Genomic DNA, 24,457 nt, shown 5'->3' with positions numbered 1-24,457 from the left:
TTTGTTTGTTTGTTTCAAGCAGTACTGGGAAGAAACCAACAGCATCAGCAAAGCTCTCTACATAACTACCGCTTTTACAAGACTTTGCATGCTAAAGTGCCCCACAGACATTCAGAGAAAACTCAGGTCGTAAACAAGCTGAGTAAAGACTGACCGGGGCGGGAGGGAATCAAGTGCTTCTAAGCTGAGTTGCATGATTACAATAATCACGAGAAGTCAGCCATCCACAGACTTGAAATTCCATGCTGCATAATGTAGAGTTTTACAGGTCGTCACCGGAGGCAAGCAAACCAGCCCTTTTGCCCACACGCTTCTAGCAAAAGCTAAGGCCATGGAAATACTCAGAAATCTGATCTCATATATCATCACTATATAGACTTGGTTTGCTTTTGCTGTGATTTCTTCCTTTGGGGAAAAGGAAGTCCATAACAGGAAAAGATCTGTTGCTGTTTTCTGTTAACACAACAACAACAACAACACATGACTGATTTCCAGTATTATAAATTGCATGCAGCAACTCTTCTTTAGACCTGGAAAGCCACAATCAGAACATACTGAGTGTTGAACACTCTGACCTTTGCTGTGAAATGTGCTAGAAATGCAATGCAGATGAGAAGCAATTAAGGGCTGATTTGCTCTGTCTTCAGAAAAGGGAAGGAAAAAACACACACTTCCGAAGCATGGTTACTAGTAGAACACAAACAACAGGACTTAAAAAATAAACAATGAAATGAAAAGGAAATGAAAGAATGAGTTGGAGGGGTTCCTTGACATTCTGAAACACAGAATTAATTGTGGTTTACTGATGAAGATCTACAGTCCATCAATAGGGATGGGAGGGTTGTTTCTGGCTGATCAATGTTATTATTCTGTCCCAAATTTCCTCTATAGTGTCAGGAGTTGAGCAATGTAGTCTTCTTTGCCTGCCTAAGCTGACAGGTCCTGGACACAGAAGTAGTTTGCAAGTGAAATGTGTTTTGCACTAGGAACACCAGAGGCACATGCTTGAACAGTTAGAAGAGAATAGAAGCCATATCAACCTCTGCGACCATATGAACACAGGGAATGAGCACTTAACTTTTGGGAGTGTGCAAGGATGTGAAATGCATTAACAAGATACCTTGGGTGGGAAGGAGATTCTTAAGAGACAGTGCTCTTTTAAGGAACCAGACAGAAGAAAGGGTAACTATGGTAGACAGAATTCTGGAACCTTTATGAGTTCATCAGATCTGAGCTTAGGCCAGGGATGAGACCATCCAGATGTTGATGGACTCTTAAATCCCACTACCCCTGATCACTGGCTATGCGGCCTGGGATTAATGGTAGTCCCCATCCCTGGCCTCAACCAAAACTAAGTCATGGAGGCATGACTGACAAAATTAGTCCGTTCTTTTCTCTATTAGAATGTATTTTCCGACATCTACCTTTGTTTTCCTAGTTAGGCAAAGCAGGGAATATATGTTGAATTCCAAGCCTTTACCAGGAGAAACTGGCAACTCTCCCAGGCACCCGGCTTGGTCTCCTGTTGACCTCCCGGTCTGCTCTCCCGGCAGGATCCAGGCAGAGGTCGCGATAGGCGATCCTTCTCAGCGTGAGAAGAACACACCCCTCTTTCCTGCCCCCCCCCCCCCGGCAGGGGAAAGAGATAGACAGAAATGTATTTACATGCTTTTATTTCTGTCTCTGCAGTGTTACAAAAAACATGTCTGCTCTCTTCAAACTCCAGCAGACGACTGAACAAACACTTCCTGTGCAGCTCATATTACACTCTGAGCTAATTCCGGTGCTGTCTGTTTCCCACAGACACTCCCAACATCATGTGACGTTTCCAAGCAATCAGCTCGCAGCAGCATTGCTTCTATATTGTAACAATATATTCCACAAATCAATAAACCAGTGTCAAGTATGTTTGACTGATTGGGAAAACAAATTATGTATTTAATAATGTCAGTAATGTAATAATGTACTGTGTACTCTCCTAGAATGTCTTCCATAGTATTGTGGTATATATACACACACACACAAAAAGGCAAGTGACTTCTCCTGTGGGTTCAGGACAAGGCTTTCTCTGAGACAGATTAATGTGGAATGTAGCTGACATTATTTGAACACAAAGATTAGCTGCTCTTACCTCCATTATCTTTTAGGTGTAGCGCTATCTTGGTATCATCTAGAAAAAGAAAATCAAAGCTATTAGAGCACAGAACTTTGCATAAAAATCTGATATAATGATTTATTTGTGATTCTTATTATTTCCAGTTTACCCTTGGTATTCTGTTTGGTCCCACATTCACAATAGGCTGTGCACATCAGTAATTTCAGAGCATTTCTGTACTACAAATATACAGTAATTTGGCATTCTCCAGTTTTTTCAAGCAACAAAGGATTCTTGACATCAAGAGGAGATGGTGTTGTGCTCTCCAGTTTCAAATTCCCCAAATGAGGGGTGCTAAGAACTTGTAACACGACTTGGGAATTCAAAAGTTATTTCGATTAAATTAATGTAATTTAGTTTTGCCTGGTAAGTAAACTGTGTGCAGAATTGCATGGAAATCATTAAAAAAAAATTTGCCAAGGGCTTGCAGTTGTTATTTTAACATTACCTGTCATTTTCAGAAGGTAAAAGTAAAATTCTTTTGTTTTCCCAAAAGTGGTTCATGTGCTTCTTCATCAAAAATATACTTACAAAGCTAAATGTTGTCCAATCACAAAAAATAATAGCAGTTTTGAATTCCTCACAAAAAACAGTATTTTTAAGATCTCTCGCTGAAGAAATGTGCAAAAGATAACTTTCAGGCTGGCCCCCCCAAATGACATGCCCTGCGTGATGCCAGCATGTTAATCTTACCTTTGTACACTAGGGTGCTTTCCTTCCACACTCACACAACCCTCTCTAGCCTCCATTCAGGCAAGCATGAGGGTTGATCAGAGTTTGAGGACAGAACCCCTCATGGCGGGTGCAGGGTGTGGGCTCATGAAGAATTCAATGGATCAGAGAAAAAGGCCAGGAGTTCTGCATTCAGCCACTGGCCCTCCCTTGGTTTGTAGTATCTTTGGATCAGAATCACTACGTGAGGATTGCTTTCCCCCAATGTGCTGATGTCATTTGATGTTTCCGCCCTAGGAAGCTTAGCACAACAGATAACCCCTTCCAGTTTAAGTTACCTTCTGTGGGTAGGCTAGTTGGCAGATGGGATGTCGTGGCTCCTTTGGTAGTGGTTAAAACTCTGAATCTCATTGTTGTCTGCTGGATAGCAGTAGTGGTATGAGGAGGCATTTGCGTCGTGTCTACATTCTTCTCACAAATCTTATCTTTAGACTACAGAGCGGGGAGGGGGGAACACAAACAAGAAAGGAGAAAATTGGTTCTCAATGAAGGCCATTTGTCTCTGATCTACAGACATCTAAAGCAAGCACAAAATGTCAGACCGGAGTGAGTGAAAATGGAAACCTTAAATCAAGACTTTAAAAAAAATCAAAATCAAAACAGAATACTCTCTGCCTTGATTAAAAAAAAAAAAAAAAGGAGAGAGGCAGTGTGGAAATCTGTAAGATGGGTGAGGATGAATTGCAGTGACCAAGTTGGAGGAGGGAAGGATCTCTGGGCATGCTCAGATTCTCTGCTATGCTGGGAATGCTGATTTGTCATGGAAGGGTCACATACATTAGTGGCTGTTGCACTACACAATTCCCTTCATCCCCGAACATTATTGGCTGGGGCTGATAGTAGGGTCCCATGCTGGCTACCCCTATTTGTTCATCATGACTTCACATGCTCTTGTTACGGAAATTATGGGGGGGGGGGGGGAGACATCTTTAAAGTTGCTAAATGTTACAAATATTATGCATAAATGTATTATTTTTACTTGACAGCTCAGGGAAGTTACCTAGCTTTAAAAATGATATAAAATCAACTCCTTTGCTAGTTTCCGTCATTCCACTGCCAATTTGCTTCACTGGCCACTCGGTCCTCACCATAATCCCTCAAGCGTGAGGTCACATACTCACAGGAAGGTACTCATAGGTGTCAATCACTGGGCAAAGGCACTCCTCAGGACTCGCCCAGGTGGCAGACTATGCAAACCAAAGTTCTATTGTCCCTTTGTAGTAGGTGCTTAGAATGTACATATCCTGTATCCGCCTGTTGCCCCAACACATCCCTCCTATGTTAATCTGTATAACCCTCCCCTTTTCTAATGTAGCAATAATGTACTGATGATGCTTAATGAACTGTATGCTGGGATAAGATAGAAACTTTTAAAAGTCCTTGTCACCCCATCCTGGGGTTCAAAATTCCTCTTTGAACCTGTTGCATAATAAACTTTGGTCTACAGCTATTTGCTCCAGTTGGTGGCTGGACTCCTTCCTTTAATCCGCAGGGCCCCACGGGCTCTGCTCGACGAGCTGGGTGACTGACCAGCCTCGCACCTAGATTTTTCCGTAACACTCTAAAGCTGAGACCTAGGCCTTCCAAACATAATCCAGGGCTAGTCTCCAGCGTGACCTGACATACAAAACCATCAGTATCTACTAAACAATTGGCAGGCTAGTGCTTTGGTACTACACCACTCATTTTGTTACTGACCAGCATTTATAGCACATCTCATATTTTCCCATACCATGAATAACTAATAAAAGAAAAACTTGCTGAATCTTAAAAAACAACAACACCTACTCATCATCTTTAAATGTCACTAACAGCTATTCTAGCATGCGTTTCAATATGACAAGGTCGTTATGCATGGAGAATACTCTGGGATTCAGAATCCATGCCCAAAAGAGGCTGTGAGGGAATGTGAGGGAGAGGCACACTTGTAACCAGCATCAGGTGCTCATGGCAATAGTGATGGAGCAGATGTTCAGCTGCCAACCTGGATTATCTCCAGGGGAAGCTGATCCCCCAAATTCTCCTTTCAACATTGGTCAGCAGGGGAAAGTTGTATCTCTGGATCAGGACCATAATCTCAGGTTTGTTTATTTATTTATTGCCCCAGCTGTTCACAAAAAAAATATTTATTAAATATGGGATGTCAAAACATTACCTCTTCGGGGCATCCACCATCTACCCAGTCTTGCCGATGACGATCAAATCCACTGGAACATCTTTAAACGATGGTAAGGGATTAAAGTGATCCGGATGCAAATGAAAAATAGATTGGTTGGATAAAGAGGGAAGGGGGGAGAGGGAGAGGGAGGGGGGAAAGTAAGTCCTTTACTGTTAAACCTTTATGATCAACAGAGTATTCACTTCATTTAGGATGATATTCCAAGTCAAAATGATTAATTCTCCCTATAAGGAACTAATTTTCACGATTAGACAATTTGACATGTCAGTGTCTTTTTGCTATGGATAGTTAATTGTTTCATTTTACTATGCAGCAGGAGATTAAGGTTTGATCTCAAGCCTGTGGATTTAAGCCAATTTAATTTATTCTGTCCAGCATTTTCCCTTCATTTTGTATAAAGCCATACTACAAAGAACACACTGTACCAAGCAATACGGCTCTGTTTCATCAGACTAGGCGATCCGAGATATCAGGGAATCCATAAATGTCTGATCAGTGCATGCCAGGTTTTAGGCAAGAAGCCATCCAAAACAGTCTCAAAAGCAACTTTTGAAGAAATTCTTTCCTTGAACTTTTCATTTCTTTATTGCAAAGACGTGGGATGCCCATAAACTTGTACCCTAATTAACTGAAAATTAATGAGGTTGACACCAAATTATAGTGTATGATATACAACGAGTGCATTTTCAAAGCAGCTGGTAGAATTATGCTTTAATTATTCCCAGGGAGCATCCAACAGCACAAGAATTGTCATTAATTGTTTTAAGGTGGCTTGAGATCTTGAATAGGAAAGTGCTGCAACTATGTAACTTATTAAGCAAGAAGGTGTGGAATAATCAAGCTCAATTTACACATGAGATGTTGCTCAACTATAGAAATCAACCCAGCGCTATATTGACAGAAATTATTCAACGCTTGCAATTTTTAAAAAAATAACAAAAGCAAAACACATTCATTTATTTTGTTTCATCAACCATGGCTTGTTATAAGCCACAAAAACTGGCTCACACCTTAACACTCAGCTGAGAGTCTTTGATGAATATGAAACTAACCTGGGCAGAAGTCCTGCACTAGGGGCGGGGGAGGGGAAGGGAGAGGCAGTGTGCGGAGATGTGTACACACAGTGTTAGACCACGGTTTAGCGTGCCATCTTATCCACACTTACCAGGAAGTTAAGTCCCATTGCACAAATCAAGGCAGCTTTCTGCACTACTGAAGCAGGAAATCTCTGTCTATTAACTGCCTGCCTACACTGCATGAGAGGAACTGAAATAATTCCTGACCAAAACATGTGGAACAAGCAAGTTATCTGGATTACTCTGCCCTAAGGAACTTGAAAGACCTAAGGGCACTGCTTATTTGACACTTTCTGCTGAGGCACTGGTGAACCTAAAAAGCCTTACTGAAAAGCTGCATTATCAGAAGTGATAGTTTTGGCTCCAAGTGAAGCTATCTGCAAAATGTTTCCAAGGCATATGTCAGAGACTCATCCGTCACAGAGCATATAATCATTGTTGCATCCCCAAATTACGACTCTGTAAGCTATCATTACAATGTATTTCCTGCTTAGAACACAACATTTAATAAGCCTTTCATTTACTGGCACAGCGATAATTCCCCATTGCCATGAAAACACCATGGTAGATTTGATTAGTTATGCCATTTGTACCATCTGTCAACACAGCCGTTTTATAACAACTTCATTCTCAAAGGATGACCCAAGTCTGCTCCTGGAGAAGCAATTAACAGACCACATTTGAGGACAGGGGAACAAGGGCCTTATTTGAAGGGGAGGGGGAAAAAAACCTGAGGATTCTCTGCTTCTCTTGTTTACATGGAACACAGAAATGTGATGTTAGGAGTTGCAGTGGGACGTTAAGAGATGTTTACAGACATAATGGTGATGGTTTGATTTGGCTAGTGGCTCTTGATAGGGAACTACAGGGAACAGAGCAGATTTATTCCAGGGTAGTGTATGTAAGAGACAGAAAGAAGCAGTAAACATCTTGAGGTCTCCTAGGGGGTCATTTGTCCCTATTTTTGGCACAGAAAAATAAGGCTGAGTGTTTATTTACTATGCTACCTGAAAGTTGTTTTTCTAAATAAAAATCTTCTCCTTTTATAATGGTGAAAAGAGAGAGGTCAGAAACTACCAGCATCTTTAGAAATTTCTGCATAATGGGATGGATTCAGCATGTTTCACTTGAGAATGTTTCCTGCCCACCAAAGAGCTGTCAAGGGCAAAGGGGCGCTGCCAGGAAAAATGTGGCAACCTCATTTAGACAACGCAGCCAGAAACAACTTACAAAAAGGGTCAGTAGTGGGGCAGGAGACCCACAGCTTGGACCCCCAGGACCATCTCTTTATAACAGCCATGGTCTGTCAGCAACAGAGAAATAAACCGATTCTAAGCAGAACTGTTGACTTTAGACCAGGAGAGAGACTAAAGGCTGTTAAGTGGCACGTACTGTCTCAGAATTTGTTAGTTTGCAACAATATGTGAACAGACTTCAGGGTACGCTGAGGCCTGTACATATTTTTGTGGTTGGAATAGTGGGTGAAGGATTAAGTGTATTGAGGAGGGACGTATTTTTTGAACATCGTTCAAATCAAATGCTCAGCTGAGTCCACAATGAATCTTGTTCCACAGGAAGAGAAGAGGTATTTTTAAAGCCTGGGAACTGTTCTCAATGGTATGCATGTCTGCTCAGAAGCTGGCCCCATTGATTTCAAGGTAATCCCAGGTAAATGAGCTGAAATGATAATACTAGCAAAATCGAACTGATGATTTATCAGAAGGAGGGTAACGGGTATCAAATAAAATATAATTTCTAAAAATGCTAGTGTTCAGCATTGTAAACGTGAAGACACTAAAAAGTAGACAGCCTCACTCTGTCCTGTAGGCCAGATTAAAAAGGTGTGTCTTCATACCCCACCTAAAATTCAGTAATAAGTGAGTCAACCTTATCTCTAGGGGGACAGAGTTGTGCTGAAAGGGCTCTACAACTGAGAAGGTCCTTCTCCACACCTCCTCCCTGTATGGTATTATTGGCAGTGGGATTGCAAGGAAGGTCTCCTCAGAAGATCTTCAGGCAAAGGTCAGCAGATAATGGGAGAGGTTCTCCTTCAAGTACATGGAGCCCAAATAATTCAGGGCTTTTTAATTGGGCAAGAAAATTTTGAATTATGCCTAGTAGCATATAGGCAGTGAACACTGTGCAATATTTGTCTTATATGGTCCCAAATAAAACAACCACTCACACCCCTGGTGGCTGTGCTCCACGCTAGGTGTAGCATCCAGACAGTCTTTACAGTTTTCCTCATGTACAGCACATTATAATAATCTGAACAGGAGGTTACCAGGGCATGGTACTTGTTGCTAAACTATTCCATTCCAGTAATGGCTGTAGCTGGCACATTCCTTGCTACTGAGGTCACCTGAGTATATAGTACAGAATCAGGAAGTATCACCAAGCAATAAACCTGTTCCTTCAGGTAGGGGAAAACCCATCTAGCACAGACCATAGCTCCAAATCCTCGACATGGATCTGTCTACCATCTGAGCCTCTATCTTGCTAGAATTCAGTTTCTGTTTATTTACCCTGATCCAGCCCATTACTGCCTCCAGACACCAATCCAGCACTTGCACACCTTCACCTGGAGAAACAAGAGCTTGGTGTCATCTGCATATTGCTTCCATGCCATTTACCAACAGCGGTGTCTAATTCAATGTGAATATGAGTTACTGCCCTCAACAAGCCTTGCAAATCTGAAATCAATGGAACCAATTCATCAGGATTTAACTCAACATCTATTAATTTTCATGGGAACTAAGTGGATCCAGAAAAAATTGTCTGTTGCTAATTTCGTCTAAAGGATATTATTAGTGAGTGTTCAAATTCTATGACGACCTCAGGCCTGACTCTGACCATCAATCATTTATATCCCATCTTTCAGGATATAAATCCATCTAATCCTCATGCATAAGAATACACACTATATTAATGGGCTGGCTACGTTTGTAGTTGCCACCAGATTTAGGGTTGGAACATAAGAAGAATTCTTCTAGATAAGGCCAAAGGTCTGTCTAGGCTAGCATCTTGTTTCCCAGATATCTATGGGAAGGACATGAGTACAAGAGCCTTCTCTTGCTGTTGTTCTCCAGTGGCTGGTATTCAGAAGCATGGTGCCCCTGGTCTGGGAGGACACATATAGCCATCACAGCAAGCGCTGAGCTTTGGAAGTTCTCAGAGATCATTAGACTAGGGAAGATCCTCCCACTCACCTCTTACTTGGGGCTGGGACAGGCACCATAAATGTGCTCACCAGAATAAAATAAAAAAAGCCCATGCTTGCCGCTGGCAAGAGCATTAGCAGATCCATATTGAATGGCTGCCCTCCTATTCCAGATGTGGAAAGCCTAGACAAATCGGAAAGGCCGATTGACATAGGCAGATGAACGCAGTAAAACTCTTAGACTGATTTAATCAACACAGACAAGAAACAAGCTAAGGAAAGCCTTGAAGGTTCTATGACAGATGGTGTTTGTTCATTGAGCTTGGATGGTGTGGGCTCTACGTTTAAGGCATATTGGGTTTTTTCCCCTTCCCCTCTGGGTTACATTTGTCTTTAGATGAATGCAAAGTCAAATTAAAGTGAACACACAGCAAAAACAGTCAAATGCTGATTACTGATGAATTATAGAAGAGTAGGGGCTCATCAGTTTTCTCATTAGGAATACCCATTAGCACTCATTACACCTAGAGGTGGGAAGCAAATGGTTTAATTACTGCTATTATATAATGCGTGCATTGGAGGAGTCAGCAACAAAAAATATCTAGGGTGGCTTTTCATGTAACCTTTTGTAGTTCGTGTTGTTACTGGAATCTAAAATGCACCCATTTTAGCACTGGAGGAGAATTTCGTTTGCTCTGCGTTATTAAGTGAAGCAACCTAATTCTCACCTTGTTCCAAATGGTTTGGAAAAAGATTATCCTTCGGATGATGCACTTCTCTGAATTTTGTGATACTGTTCTCTGCTTAAAGGTGAATCAATCTGTGCAAAAAGATGTGTCTTTTATGATAAAACGTGTTTAGAAATGCACGTATTATGATAAAATACAGACTGATCTGTCCACCATTAGCCTGCATGTAAATGCTTCCCCATTTCATTTAATAATATGTAGGAGAAGGAGCATGTTTGCATATTTCATTGGCAAACTGCCTGCTTAGTGCACCTATCCACCTTGCACGACAGATCCGTAGCAGTTGTTGTTAAATTTATTACCCGCCCTGCAGCAGCATGTCCCCGGACGGGTTGCAACAATTTAAAATTCAGTATTAAAAACAGTTAAGACAAATTGCAGTCACAGGAATATAGCACATGTGCCTTTAGCTATCTCTGTCCAAGTACAAATCAGCGTGGGAGAAACTCTGCAAAACAAAAGCACAGAAGCACCATGGGAATGACCAGATGCAACTGGACCAGTCTCCCTCAGAGGAAGTCATGTGCTATTACAATCAGGGAGGCCGCGCATAGATAGTTTCCCACAAAGTGTTTATGCTGGTCTCCAGGCTGCATACAACTTGGGAAGCACTTCCACATGGAGACACATAAATATATTCAGTCATAGATAGAAAGGTTTATGAATGCATGTAAACATGTACCTCCAAATACTAAAATATATAGACGATAGCTGGAAAATAACCTGCTTTCAAAGTGTTTGCTACAACTTTGCACTGGGCCATAAGGACCTTATGAGACCTAAACCAGGGTTGGCTAACCCTGTTCAAGCCAAGGGCTGCATGGGTCCATGATCAGCAGTTGAGGGGCTACATGTCAAAGTTTGTGTGTCTGATGTATAAAATTGTGTGTGGCCATTTAAAAAGGGGAAAATTTTGCTGTGGTGGGGGCCACAAGAATCTTTCGGAACCACAGCAGAAAACCTATAAGTGTGGTCACCCTCCCCCCTTTTTGATGGCTTTTTTTTGTGGGGGATGAGGAACCTTTTGGTATCACAGTTTCAAAATGCTGTACCTATGGGAACAGTCAGTGAAAATAAATGAATTTAAAACTAAGGAAGAAGACCTGAGCTAAGAGTGCAGCCCCGCTTCAAATATATTTGGTATCATCCATATGCAAGCAATCCATAAATACAGGTGATGCCAATCATGTGAGCCTACTATATTGTTCAGGGTAAACTGAAAGCTTGCATTCTCTCGTATCAACAGTTCCGTAGACTGTATGTGTAGCCATACACACCCACTCTAAAGAAGGCAGGGAAAGCTCTCTCAAATAATCAGAAAAGCTTCCATATCACAGGAAGGTTTATTGTGCTCCTACTAAATATACCTAATGGATCTCTGTGATTCAGATCCGGATTAGCTCCACTGTCCTGCATAATTGTCATAATATCAATACTGCATTTTCAAATAATAGGTGATTTCGTAAGTCTCTACCTATGACCCTACAGTTCTATGCCCCAGTCAACTTCAATATAATAACTTTACAAAGCATCAGCTGTGCTACTGCCATTTACATTCAAGTCCACGTTAGCTTAGTGTCTGTTTATAAACTTAAACTTAATTTCTTTCTTGGGCAATTACCTTTATTTTCGAGAGAACTAATTATTTCATTAGTATGAAGAAGCAGGGGACATGTTGCTTGCCCTTTAATCAAGCCTGCCCATAAACGCTTTTGCTGTTATGGATGCTCAGCAATGGTATATCAGTTAGTACTTCTGTATACATGCTTGGCTAAACCTAAGAAAATTAGGGCAGCAAATTAGGGCAACCAATCACATCAACGGCAAGTGTTTGATGAGACATCTAGAGTCAAAGCAAAACCCTTCCAAATTGTATGTAGACAGCTACAACAAAGACCAAAATGGGAAAATAGAAGTGGCAGAGAACCATTAGCAACTTCAGATCCTCACATATAGCAATATAGGCATTTTTTTCATGATAAGATGCTGTGTGTAGTTTTATAACAGGGATAAGGAACCTCTGGCTGTCCAGATGTTGCTGGACTCCACCTCCCTGCCCATTGGCTGTTCCTGCCCATTGGTGATGCTGGCTGGGGTGATGGAGTCCAATAATGTCTGGAGGGCCACAGCTTTCACATTCCTGTGTTAGAAAATCAGGCAATCAGTTTACTAAAGGTCATTACAATTATCGTGACAAAACATGCAGACATCCAGTCAATAAAAGCTTTTATACAACTAAGGATAAGAGGTGCCTTTCACGAGGAAGCTCATTTTCCTCTGCAAAAGCACATTTCAGGTTTTGTGCCACTACAGCAAAACTGGATACTTCACATGTTAAGTGTTTGTCCTTATTGCACAGTGGGAATTTTATTTTCGTCATAAGTTCTGGGCTTCTGTTCCTGATTTTTTTAAAAAAAAGGTCAAATGGGAGTTTAAATTTTTATTCTTTTGCCCTTTCCTTAGCTGTAAGGAACTTGAAGAAAATATTCATAGGGAAAGAGCAGGTCATATACATGGGACAATGCAAAAGATAATGCCTAAATCTTCCACAGTTTGCAGTCCAAACAGAGGTGCAATTTGGGGGTGGGTGAGGAAGAAGGTGTAGAGGAAACCATGCAACATAAATTGATTGCAAACAGAAACAATGGCAGACCTGGAAACATCTTCATTCTATTGGTAAATAAATGGCACAGGATGAAATTTTCAAGCCATAAAGGCTCTTTGCAGTAAGTCATGGAAGATAAAGTCAAGGAAACGACTTTTCAAAATGTGTCTCTCTTTAAGATGTTGAAAACAAGCCCAATGTCTGGATGGGTTCTACGTCCTGTTCAATATAATAATCACTTAATTTATTTTTTAATGGTTTCCTGCACACGTATTAGATACACCTTTTTTAAATAAGGTTTTGCAGATCCAGTTCCAAAAGCTGTAGTTCATGGTTCCACGAAGACCATTGGCTATTTCTGTCACTGCATTTTGGCTGTTCCAAGCAGCATTTCTTGAGTAATCTGCTAATGTCCATCTGTTCTCATTTAACCTGTTATATGATAGCAGGTAAGTATATATGCATTGCAGTTGACGTTAACCTGAACCCTACTCTAACCTGAGTTGCTAGAATACCTGCTCTGATAACTGCTTCCTCTGGCATCTTGGGAGAAAGAAAAATGCTACTTGCCTGTAATTTAAAATAAAAATAAAAATCCAATTCTCAGAGATGGCAGGGTAAGGTGGTTGCTCCACTCTACTTTGTGAACCATGTAGCTAAACTCTTAGAGCTAGTCTAGATGTGCAAAGAAATGAATGTGTGGAGGTGTCATGCCAGTGCAGATTACGGGACTGGGGCATTACCACACACTGCTTGTGGTCACATTTCTAGCTGTGTTTGTTGAAGAAGAAGAAGAAGAGTTTGGATTTGATATCCTGCCTTTCACTCCCTTTAAGGAGTCTCAAAGCAGCTAACATTCTCCTTTCCCTTCCTCCCCCACAACAAACACCCTGTGAGGTGAGAGAGGCTGAGAGACTTCAGAGAAGTGTGACTGGCCCAAGGTCACCCAGCAGCTGCATGTGGAGGAGCAGAGACACGAACCCGGTTCCCCAGATTACGAGACTACCGCTCTTAACCACTACACCACACTGGCAGCCACATTGTTGCCTTATTGCAATCTCATCTCATGCTGCTTAACTGCAATACCCAACTGTTACACCTCTCTTAGACTCCTGATCTTCCCAGAATGAACTCAGGCCCTGGTCTAAACTCGGATGAGCAGGTATGCTGGTTTTTATTTTATTCTAATACAATGTACCATCACAAATTGCCGCCAAACTCCCCCCACCCCATGCTGGTTTGATGCTAAACACTAATTTGTGATGTTGGAAAGGGCTCTTTGGTTTTCAAATAAATGTTCTATTTTGATGCAAAAGGTACCACTTTTCCACAACAGGAGCTAAAACCCCAAGACCATGTTATTTGATGGAAATTGCAGTTCATAAAAGCAGCAATACTGTGAATGAGGAAATGGACAAATGCAATGAAACAGCAGTAATCAATTTAGAGGCATTTCCGTTCTTACCCACAGGGATTTGTGAGTAGGCACCCCCACCCCGGCACACTTTTCTTTATTGGAAGCAACAGGACAATGACATACTTTACCAAAGGCAATCATTTACAACACGCGGCATGCTCTAAAAACACAGGAGATAATTTTGTGGGGTTTTAGCTGTTTTTAAAAAGCAAAACTTCTCCCCCACCCGCTGCCACCACCATGAAACACAGAGACACATACACCCCAACATCTCTGCCAGTTCTTTCCTTTATCAGTCAATGTGGCAGTAGGAAAAGCATGGGGGCTAGTGAATTCTTTCTAGCTAGTTTTCAGATCAAATCAGAAATGATCATCACCAAACCATTGCATAATGCATTGTGGGGATGTGGGGGAAGAGGTTGGGATCTAGAATTTTAGGGGTCTACTTGTGAAGGCCTCCAGCCATTCACTCTACAAGTGATCAACAGCTCCAGAGATAGCCAGGTGGGGAGATAAGGATCTGGCCTGCTGGGCCAAAAAGGTTCCTCACCCCTCCTCTAGAGGAAGCATCCTGAGAGCTCATGGGAACTCAGGATCCAAGCTGTTGACCCTCCCGAGGGAAACCTGGATCCTTCCCCAAATGCTCACAGATTATTTCAGACATCTGCAGTCTTGGGCACTGGAGGGAGAAGCTATATTGGGAACTGTGCTAGAAAGGACAGAACTGTGTGCCTGGGTAAATATGGACCGGAAGCTACAACATTAACAAAGATGGCTACATCTTACAAAATCTTAGCATGTTTTGAACCCAAATCATGAAAACATATATTCTGATAACAAGGATTAGGCTTGTAAGGAAGCTATTGTTACACACAATGCAAATGGTTTGGTTTATGGGGAAATATGCACCGAGTGCTTCCAGGCAAAGGATAAATTTGGTAACAGGCCATTGGGATATACAAAAACAGCTCATTGGCAACTGTGCTTTTGTTTGATTTAGTGGATTTTCTTCATGAAGCATGAATAGGGATTACATTGGAATATGCCCTTTTTTATGTCAATGAAGTTCTGAGAATGCTGCAAAATTGGGGGGGGGGCACCACTGCATGCATCAGGAGCACCCACTATAACACAGTCAGGACATGGGGTAAGTTAGATTTCAAAAGTGATGGGGGAAGCCTAATACTGCTGCTTTTGTTACATGCAGGTCTGTTCGGCTCTGGGTCATAATCTTCTTCTATGAAGATATTTTATTTAGGTATAATATGTATAATATATGTCAAATATTGTTGCCAAAACTAATTGACAAATTAATTAACCGATCTCAAAGGGGAAAACTGAATGACACAACTCAACCCAAGAAGGAACACTCAGAGTTCCAAAGAACATATGCAACCTTTTAATGTCAGTGACCCTTTGTGTGTTCTCTCCCAGACCCTCATTAGATCTCTGCAAGCCCCAGAAAAGCTAAAAGTCATATTTTCTTTGTTCATTTTTCTTTCACTAACAACGAGAATTTCTGAATCTAATTTCTTGGACTAAAAGCACAACAAAACCTAAAGCAAAAACGAAGCACTAATACAGCCAGGCTTGCGTAACAGGAGTTTCTGCTGAATTCATTCAAGCTAACCAAGGTCAGCAGCTGGGGAATGTTTTAAAAGCCAAGACTGTGTAGAATGATTGTGCTCTTTATATTCCAGCTATTTTGTGACTTACAAATTGTCCCTACTGCTGCCATACTGGATGAAACAGTGAAACATTCAATGTCAATATTTCCCGATGACCCAAATGAGTGTACAATCTGTATACCTGACTACAGAAATAGTTGTAGTGTGCACATGTGCAGTTACTCACATGTAACACTAACAAATTTACAGTCTGTGTACCCAAAACCTGAGCTGTAGAAACTACCAAGTGTAGACTCTTTTACACAAACACTTGTACCCATTTCTGTAAAACATATGAACAAGTCTATTGTTAGCAGTATACCAGTGTTTGGTTCTGTAACAGTGGGACAATAGATTGTTCCCACATGATGCATTTGTTTGAGGAGGGCAGTTAGTGACAGCCTTTCTTCAAAGGTTTCACCCAATGGTAAATTTTGAAGTGTAGGAGCTCATCATGACAATCACCACATCCTTCCCCCAAGGATAGGCATAGGAACACTCTCAAAGAGAGTCAAAATATGTAGGCAACCGTGTTGAGCCATAATTTAACACAGATATGCATATACACATGAACCCACCCACCCAAGAGCAGCAGTTCATAGCGTACTGCTCAGTTTATTAGGGTAAGCATGAATGAATACAATCCTGTGCATAGTTTCCTGGGAGTAAGCTCCCTTGAAAAAAGAAGATGGAAATGAGATAGAGGTACAACATGGTGCAGATAATGTCGAGTAGGGGGCAGGAACCAGAGTTCTGGTGCTCCTCACCAGCATACACCTTTCAGTTAGTCACAGACCTCAAGGAACTGCATTTCAAACAGCAGTTACTATCAGAAAAAGCACACTAAGCAGCAATGCATTCCCCCCGCAACAAAATATGTAGACAGATCAGCAAAGAGAGGACCTAGCTAAAGGACAGATTTTCAGTTTCTTGCAACAACCATGCAACAATTTAACTCAAGCAAAAATGTGGCCCATCTGGAAATGCCCTGAATATTAAGAAAAGTCCAAGGACCTTTAAGGCTGTTCCAGTCTATTTTCTCTTTTGACTTAGCAATACGTTCCGGTCTTCTAAACCACAGTTTAGAAGCCTATGGTAAAGGGTACATTGCCCTGGAGGTCAATGCTTACTGAATGAACCTTTCTCCCCAAGAGTGGAGTACGCTGGCTGGTCCTACAGGGATTCTGAGGAAGGAACCTTATTACTTTATATATCACAAATTGAAAGGTCAAAACCATCACTTCAGTTGTCAGTAGGAAATAAATCAGCCCAATTAAAAGAATCCCTATGCATTATATAGGGCAAGAGAAAAATGGATTCATTATCAGTGCCATTGTATATCAAAGGCCAGAATTAACTAGCTTCTCTTACCTTTGGAGTTTATTGCACCAGCTGCAGTTGAAGCCAATCTGAGCCGTGACACATGGCCCACAGCTGTTAAACTGGAGGCAGGCTGCAACAAGAAAAGACCCAGGCAGATAAAAACTTCACCCTGCAAATATTTCCTACCACCAATAGTTTTCTAAGGACTAAAATAATGTATTCTCCTTAAAATAATTGGTGAATAAGTGAGTTCCAACCATCTGTCATTAGAAACAGGCTACTATGACACACTATGGAAATAGGCACCACCTATGAAATATTGATCTTTGAGATTCAATTTTAATCCTGCTTGTAAGTATACTACCATTTCTGCAAATCTTCATTTCTTGCCCAGCTCCTAAATTCGCCTTTTGCCATGAAAGCATTCAATTATTTCTTTATGTCTCTTTCTTTTTGAGGTCTTACATTTCACGGCATATAGCTAATGTTTTTGTCATATAGACGTAATAAGCTGGGGTAGGAAACTGTGTAAGAGCTGTAATTGGATTAAGAGGGGGATGGGAGCCGACTCCAGTTTCTACTGATGGTTTGTCTAGCAATTTACATTCCAAGCTTTCTTTAAAGTGTGTGTGTGGATGTGATACAAAATAAGCCCTTGTCACTACTTCCTTTGCAGGGCTTATTATGCACCCATGATCACTCGGTGATCAATATACAATTGCCAGATATTGGATGTTGGGATATACTGGTATTATCTAGAGAGTAACCAGTTAGGTATGCCTGGCCTTTGAAATGTAGTTCTTCACATTTTCTTTTGTTCTGGTGTGTGCCCTGATGTCTCTCTCATGTATTTATATTTTCCTTATTTAAAGTAAATATACAATAAACAAAGGAATCAATATTGAAAAGTACAAATGCAACAAAACAATAACGCTGTGGTGTGTGGATGAACAGGAAGAAAATCATGGCTGCTTCATCTTCCTGCTGTGTTGTGCTACTGGGAGCTAAGCCACAGTTTGGCTTACTGTTAGGCTCATGGTTTGTTGCTCTTCAAACAGCCACAAGCTGTAACCAAGGTTTCTTTTTGGCTTACCACTCACTCATGGTTTGTTTGGGGAGACAAACCATGAGCTGGGATGCAGATGTAACAGTAAGCCAAACCATGGCTTAGCTCCCAGCACAGCAGGAGTGATGGAGAATCGAAGAGGTTTAGCTCCTAGTAGCATGGCAGGAGCAGAGAAGCAGCAATTTCCCCTGTGTGCGTCAACGTGCTGTACACTCAGCTTTAAGCCATAGTTAACTATCATTTAAAGTGACATGTGAACCAGGCCATTGTGGGCTAAGAGGGAAGATGTCTCTAAAGAATTTTAAAACTAATAGATGGTCTTTAAGAATGACATATATCATGTGCTTCTTGGTTTGTACTTACTGGGTAGAGGAATCATCTCAACAGCTGACAGATTGGTAACCTTTGACATTTGAAGCTCCACTCTGTGGTACTCATATATCGTTCTTCTACGGACATCTACCAGGAAGGAAACAACAACTTTAAATTCAGAAGTTGAATGTGTCTGTTGCTGACTATGCTGCAGGAAGCAAGCTCAGCCGGTTTAAATGGTTTGGAGGTGGACCTGAGTGAAGACAGGCTTGACCCAGGTCCGTCCCCAAAATTCTGCCCAGCAACCTGGCCATGATTGGCTGATTCAAATTCAAAGTGACAAGATGTCCTGCCACTCCCCGCAGCTGGCTGAGCCGGATGACGTTGCCAGCCAGCTGTGCAGGAAGTTTTTGCCCTGCTTTGGCTTGCCTGAGGGCGTGCTGGGTCACAACTGCTCCTTGCCACCAAAAATGGTAAGCAGTCTTTTCTGTCATGGTGCCCAGAATACAGCAGGTCTTATCCAGCTGGCTCTGGGTGATTTTTGAAGATTGTTGGATGATTTTTTGCAGGGCAGTCAAGACTCAATTGTTTTCACAGGCATTTTGTTGCTGAGTATAATATGATTTATTTCAATGCTCCTGGTGCATTTCTTTTGTTTGTGTGTTGCTATTTCATCCAGTTATTTCAGACATGTCGTTTGTAAGCCAACTTGTAAGCCTATTTGATTACTGCTGACAGACAAGTGGGATAAAAAAAATCCTCAAAATAATTAGGTACCACTGGTAAAACATAATAGCAGTTTATCACTCAGTTTTGTTTACAACGTCCTCCTTTGTAATGCAAAACTTTCTCTGAAACTTGGGAGAGTTCACCGAAAAGTTTAAATGGAGGCCAGAAAAAGAATCACGCATCAACATGTTTTCATTGTATCATCCCACATTATCTCAGAAGTAATTTTGGACAGGATTATAGTTTCAGCTGGTACAGAACTGAAGACAGAACCTCTCCTCAAGGCAGAATGTTAATTGCCAAGCCATGAATTGATTGCTTTGAAAGGCTTCTGCAAATATTATTTATAAGCAAAAAGATGATAAAAAATCAGCATCTAATTCTAGCTTTCCTATTCATTATTTTATTATTATAATCATGTTCAGGCCTGTATTACCTTCATGACTACAAGACAAGCTTGCATTTTCATACTCTAACACTGAGAAACTATGATGACCTTTTACTCTGGACTTCCGAGTTCTTACAAACTTCTACTGAATGCAATTAAATTCATATTCATGGGGGTGGGATGGGGGAGAGAAGGCACAATTTATAGGCAGGCCAGGAAACAAATTGCCTATGACTAGATGAATGGGTGATTATAATGCAGGAGGTAGGAGAAGGGTAATTAATGGTGGGGCATCCGTACCACACTGAGCATCAACCAGAATTGGAGAAGAGAGCAGAATCAGAGCAGATATGGATTATTAGATCTCACAGAGAAGCCCAGCATGAAGAAGCAACACTTAGTTGGATAATGAACCGGAAAGACAGAATCAACCAATCTGCAGGATCAAGAAATCCAGATCAACATCATTGACCCCTTTCTCACTGAGGGAGACAAAGGGATCAAAACAAAGACCCACCCTCCTGGAAAAGGATTTTGATCAAAGGACAGTGCTTCACTCATATCCCAAAAGGAGCTGGTAAGCAGAATCCTTATAATCCTGAAAAGGATTAATCTATCTCCCAAAGAGGAAGGCTTCCTCTTCCTCCGGCTTCTCCACATTTTCTTTTCACTTTCCCAATATCTTGGCATGAGCAGCTGAAAAACAGGGAATGTAAGGAGTACAGGTAGCTGCCTCAGAGAGAAGGCAGGCCCACACCCTACTTGTAAAGCATACCCAACACACATTTAAAGCACATGACTTTCCTCCAAAGAATCTGGGAACTGTAGTTTGTTTAATGGCACTGGTGGGGTTGGTGAGGAGGAAACGATAGTTCCCAGTATTCTCTGTGTGGGGTGGAAATGTGATTTAAATGTATGGTATGTATCTGCCCTAAGTCCATTAAGGTCAGTATTCCCTGCACTGAGCAGCAGTCCAGGGTTTCAGGCAGGGGTTTCTCCTGGAGAGCCAACATGGGACCTTCTGCATATGAAGCAGGTGCTGCACCACTGGGCCAAGTGATTAGGGGGTCCTTGACATGTTACCATTTGGGACTTTCTTTTTTTAGAGCTATGAAAGAGGAGCCTTCCTATCCCATTTCCCCCACCTTGAGGTCTCATACTTCCACCTTACTTCCACTGGGGTACCGAAACCCTGACAGACAGAAACCATTTGCAGGAAAAACATTCCCCATGCAGCATTTAAAGGGCTGCATTCCCCTCTCAGCTTAGTCTACCTCACAGGGTTGTTGCAATGATAAAAATGAGGTTAGTGGCAAAGCCATGTCCATTGCTCTGAGTTTCTCAGATGATAACAATGAAAATCAATCAGCAGATATGATTCCTCGCTTACCTGCAAGCAAGATGGAGCAGTGAGTGGTATTCTACTAATCTGTCATGTCAATGAAAGGATTGCCGTTACCCCCCACTCTCTTTGTCTTGTGCCCTCCCCAAATCTGCTCTGGAGGGCTGGGGGAACCTCTAGAACAGACTTAAGGGTCAATAGGGGGAGGAGAAATGAAGTATTCCGGTCACACAAGTGGCAATCCTAATGTTGATGGAACCCTGCCTTAGCGTGGCTACAACCCAGTGAGTTCAACAAAGCAGCCAGTACTGCCTGTTTAGCAGCAGTAATTTCTGTTATATACTGCAAGGCTCCCTATACCCAGAGCACAGTGGAGGGTGCTTTTGTTCTTATCTTGTTTCATAGGCACATACTGGCAGGATGTGGCACAGAAACAAATCCACAAATTATTCTACTTAACTTCTTATCATGGCTGAGCACCATCATTGCCAATTAAATCAGCGTGTTATTTAGTTTAGGGCCAATTCTTTCAAACCCTCTTGATGAAAGGCCTCTCTCCCCCCGCTTCTCTCTCTTTCCCTCAGATGTGAACGTAACATCCTATTAAGTGAATAAATTACTGCCACCCAGCCAGTCTGAATGAATTACTAGGAAGATTCTGGGCTAGATATCTATCCTGGAAGGTCTGATACCTGTCTGGCACTCCAAATGCACTGGGCTAGAACATGTGTGCCGAGGCTAAGCTAATTTGGGCTGGATCTGAGAACCTTTGTTGCCAAGCGGGGAAGATTTATTCCCCCACAGTGACTCGCCCGTATGATGCACCTGCCAACACAGAGCATTGCAGGGATGTGTTTGAAATGAACTCCTGCCAGCGCCAGCGGCTTTAATTTGTTTCCCCCAAAGAAGTCGGGTCCTTCAGTCCAAAAAAGCAAGCCAATGAATACCTAAATAAAAATGATGGTATTGGCACTTCAGCTGAACCTTTCAGTGTTCCGTCATTAGCAAAGGTTAACTCAGGGCACACTGGCTTGGCATAAGCTGGCAAATTCTGAATGTGCTCCTCAGGAACAGTATGAGAAAGGGATTGTAGGAAGCTATTAGGCCTTTGCGACAACACCTCTCATCGGAAGGGAAAAGAAAGAAAAATGCCCACAGCTGAACTGCTAAGGTGACTGGCTCTAATAGTGTAAGGCTGAAATCCTACGCCAATTTATCTGAGAAGAAGCCCCACTGAAATTAATGGGACTTACTTCTGAGTAGACATATACAGGAATTTGGGAAGAGTGAATGTGTCCATTTCAGCTTCTCCTTTTTCTAATCTTAAATTCACTTTCTATATTTCTGTATCAGTTTGCATTTTTAAAAGGCCTCATGGATATTGACCAGCATTTTACTGCGACTTTCTCCTAATATACAGTTTTGCATTCAGTTTTGCCAAATACACACATTTCCACCCCAAAGCACTTTTTTCTGATATAATGCATTTTCGCTTGTTAGTTTCACCGATAACCGCCAATAACCTCTTCACAGATAACTCAGAATCATAGGCACAGAGAACTCCGAAACATTGGTCGGGGCCCTTAAGAAACTACAACCCCCAGAATTCTTTGGAGGAAGAATCTTGTTTGAAGTGGTATCATAGCATTTTAAATGTGTGGCATGACTGTGGCTCAAGAGCAGGCGTCAGCACTACTGGGCCCCGCTGAAGCTCTGAGACCCAAACAGAGTATTCAAGGAAGCCAGGTGTTAAAAATGAGCCTGACTAGAACCATCTTTTGTATTCTAAACCAAATCCCCATGACCCCTCATCAAACACAATATTAAAAGCTGCTTTTTAATGGATGAACACTTGAGGAGGAGGAGATGTGACTTGAGGCCAAGCATTACAAAGATGGCACAATAAATCTTACAGTGTAGTGATTACTGTGAGCATCCTACTGGAACCAGGGACTGGCACATCATCTCAGAGGCCAGGATCCAGGAGACACAGATGTAATAGAAAAAGGGGACTCCCGGCGCAAGCACATCACTACAAACTCATATTTCCTACTGACCTGTCAAAGCAGACCCACATCCTTTAACCTTCCTTCTCCCCCACTTTGCCTCTCTGTCACTTGCCCAATACTGCTAACTTCCCCTTCTCTGCCTGGAAATGCCAAAGGGAATGCACAGCTAGGTGATGGGCTAGACGGTGCTTGCGTCTCAGGATCTTACCTGAGTTGGCACCCTGCAACTTTCTCTAGTTAGTGAATGAAGAAGAAGAAACCATAGAGGGAGGATCAGGAAGCTAGAGAGTCAGGAAGGACAAGACTGAAGGACTTGAACCTGCACTACAGCCACTGCTTTCAATGCCTGACACCTAAACAGCACAGATGAGGAATGTGCTACCAAGCCCTCTTTCTCCTATCTATATGTAGGTTAACTGAAGGAAGTTCATGGAAGGAAAGTGTGCTCTCCCTTCCTATTCCCCACATCCCCATAAACCCTAGCTGGAAGGTTGGAGACCCACCTGAACAATGTGGAATGGGCTACAGGGAGAGGGAAGAGCTGCCCCCAATCTGACCTGCATTAAGGAAGTTCAGAGTTTTATGCAGCTGCTTCCCCTTTCACATATGAAAACTTCTTGAGCAATGCTGGATGGGTTGCAGGAGGAGTAGAGAAATTCTCCCAGTTGGTCTTGGTTTTTAAGGTAAGTCAAACTTCACAGAAGAAATCTTTCCTGTACCTTCCTTCCCCCTGCCCCCAAAAAGCCTCTCTGGAGATCCCACAGTCCTCCTGAACAATATGGGACAGGAAACAGGGAAGTTGCTTAACTTGAGGAAGTTGATAGGAAGAAAGCTTCCTGTTGCCTCCTTACCCCCAGCAGCCTCTGTGCCACCTCATTCAACATTTTTCATTAAACTCCACACCCTTCAGAGGTTTTTGGAGGAGGTGGGTTACAGGTAGTTGAAGAGGGTTGAACAAATTGGGAGACCTTAGTTACTTAATCTATTTTAGGCTCCAATCCTTAAGATCTGTTCCTCCAGAACCACCCACTGGCCCCCCTTCCCTGTACTCCTCTTTGAGTTTTCCAAAGCTCTGCTCAAGTACATTAGTGTGTGTTCACAGTGTATCTGTTTTCTTCACTCAAACCCAAGGGGAATGCACTGGGTCTGTTTTTTTGTTATATGGCTATATCATACATTTAAAGATTTCTGAGTGACACTCATCACTGAATGTCTTATGTTGAGTTTTGTAGGAGAAACCAATGACTGCACCGAATCCAAAGTCATTGATTTCTGTGAGTTATTATCAAAGAGATTAAAAGTTTGTTATATTCCTATCTATCTCAATTTTAAGAGGATAACTATACGAGTGAATGATTTATTTCTAAGACAATCATTTGAATTGATTCTTTCTTACAACCGAGGCGATAAACTGTCTCAATGTTTAGCCATCTATGGAAAAATCCTGTAGGCTAGATCAATATTTATACTGTCTATGCTCAAGATCACTTAACACAGATTAATTACCCCTTAGCACACCTTTACTGCCCCTTTGTTCACACAATCTGG

General features: G+C 41.9%; 1 protein-coding gene across 2 annotated transcripts in view; it reads right to left on the bottom strand.

The window, feature by feature from the left end:
* Nucleotides 1–24,457, bottom strand: part of PLXDC2 (plexin domain containing 2) — a 226,760-nt gene that overhangs the window by 15,678 nt on the left and 186,625 nt on the right. For both annotated transcript variants that reach the window (XR_014503673.1, XM_083406568.1), the window contains 5 exons: nucleotides 18,493–18,588; nucleotides 17,112–17,193; nucleotides 5,043–5,103; nucleotides 3,166–3,319; nucleotides 2,132–2,170 (listed from right to left, as the gene is read on the bottom strand). Coding sequence is in view for 1 of the 2 variants with exons in the window: in XM_083406568.1 (XP_083262694.1) it covers nucleotides 2,132–2,170; nucleotides 3,166–3,319; nucleotides 5,043–5,103; nucleotides 17,112–17,193; nucleotides 18,493–18,588 (432 nt within the window). In the remaining variant the exon portion in view is untranslated. The remainder of the gene's footprint in view (nucleotides 1–2,131; nucleotides 2,171–3,165; nucleotides 3,320–5,042; nucleotides 5,104–17,111; nucleotides 17,194–18,492; nucleotides 18,589–24,457) is intronic.

Source organism: Podarcis tiliguerta, assembly GCF_965153285.1.
Source record: "Podarcis tiliguerta genome assembly, chromosome: 12".
Classification (NCBI taxonomy): domain Eukaryota; kingdom Metazoa; phylum Chordata; class Lepidosauria; order Squamata; family Lacertidae; genus Podarcis; species Podarcis tiliguerta.
Note: the sequence above shows the minus strand (reverse complement) of the source record. Positions and strands in the feature narration are given on the sequence as shown.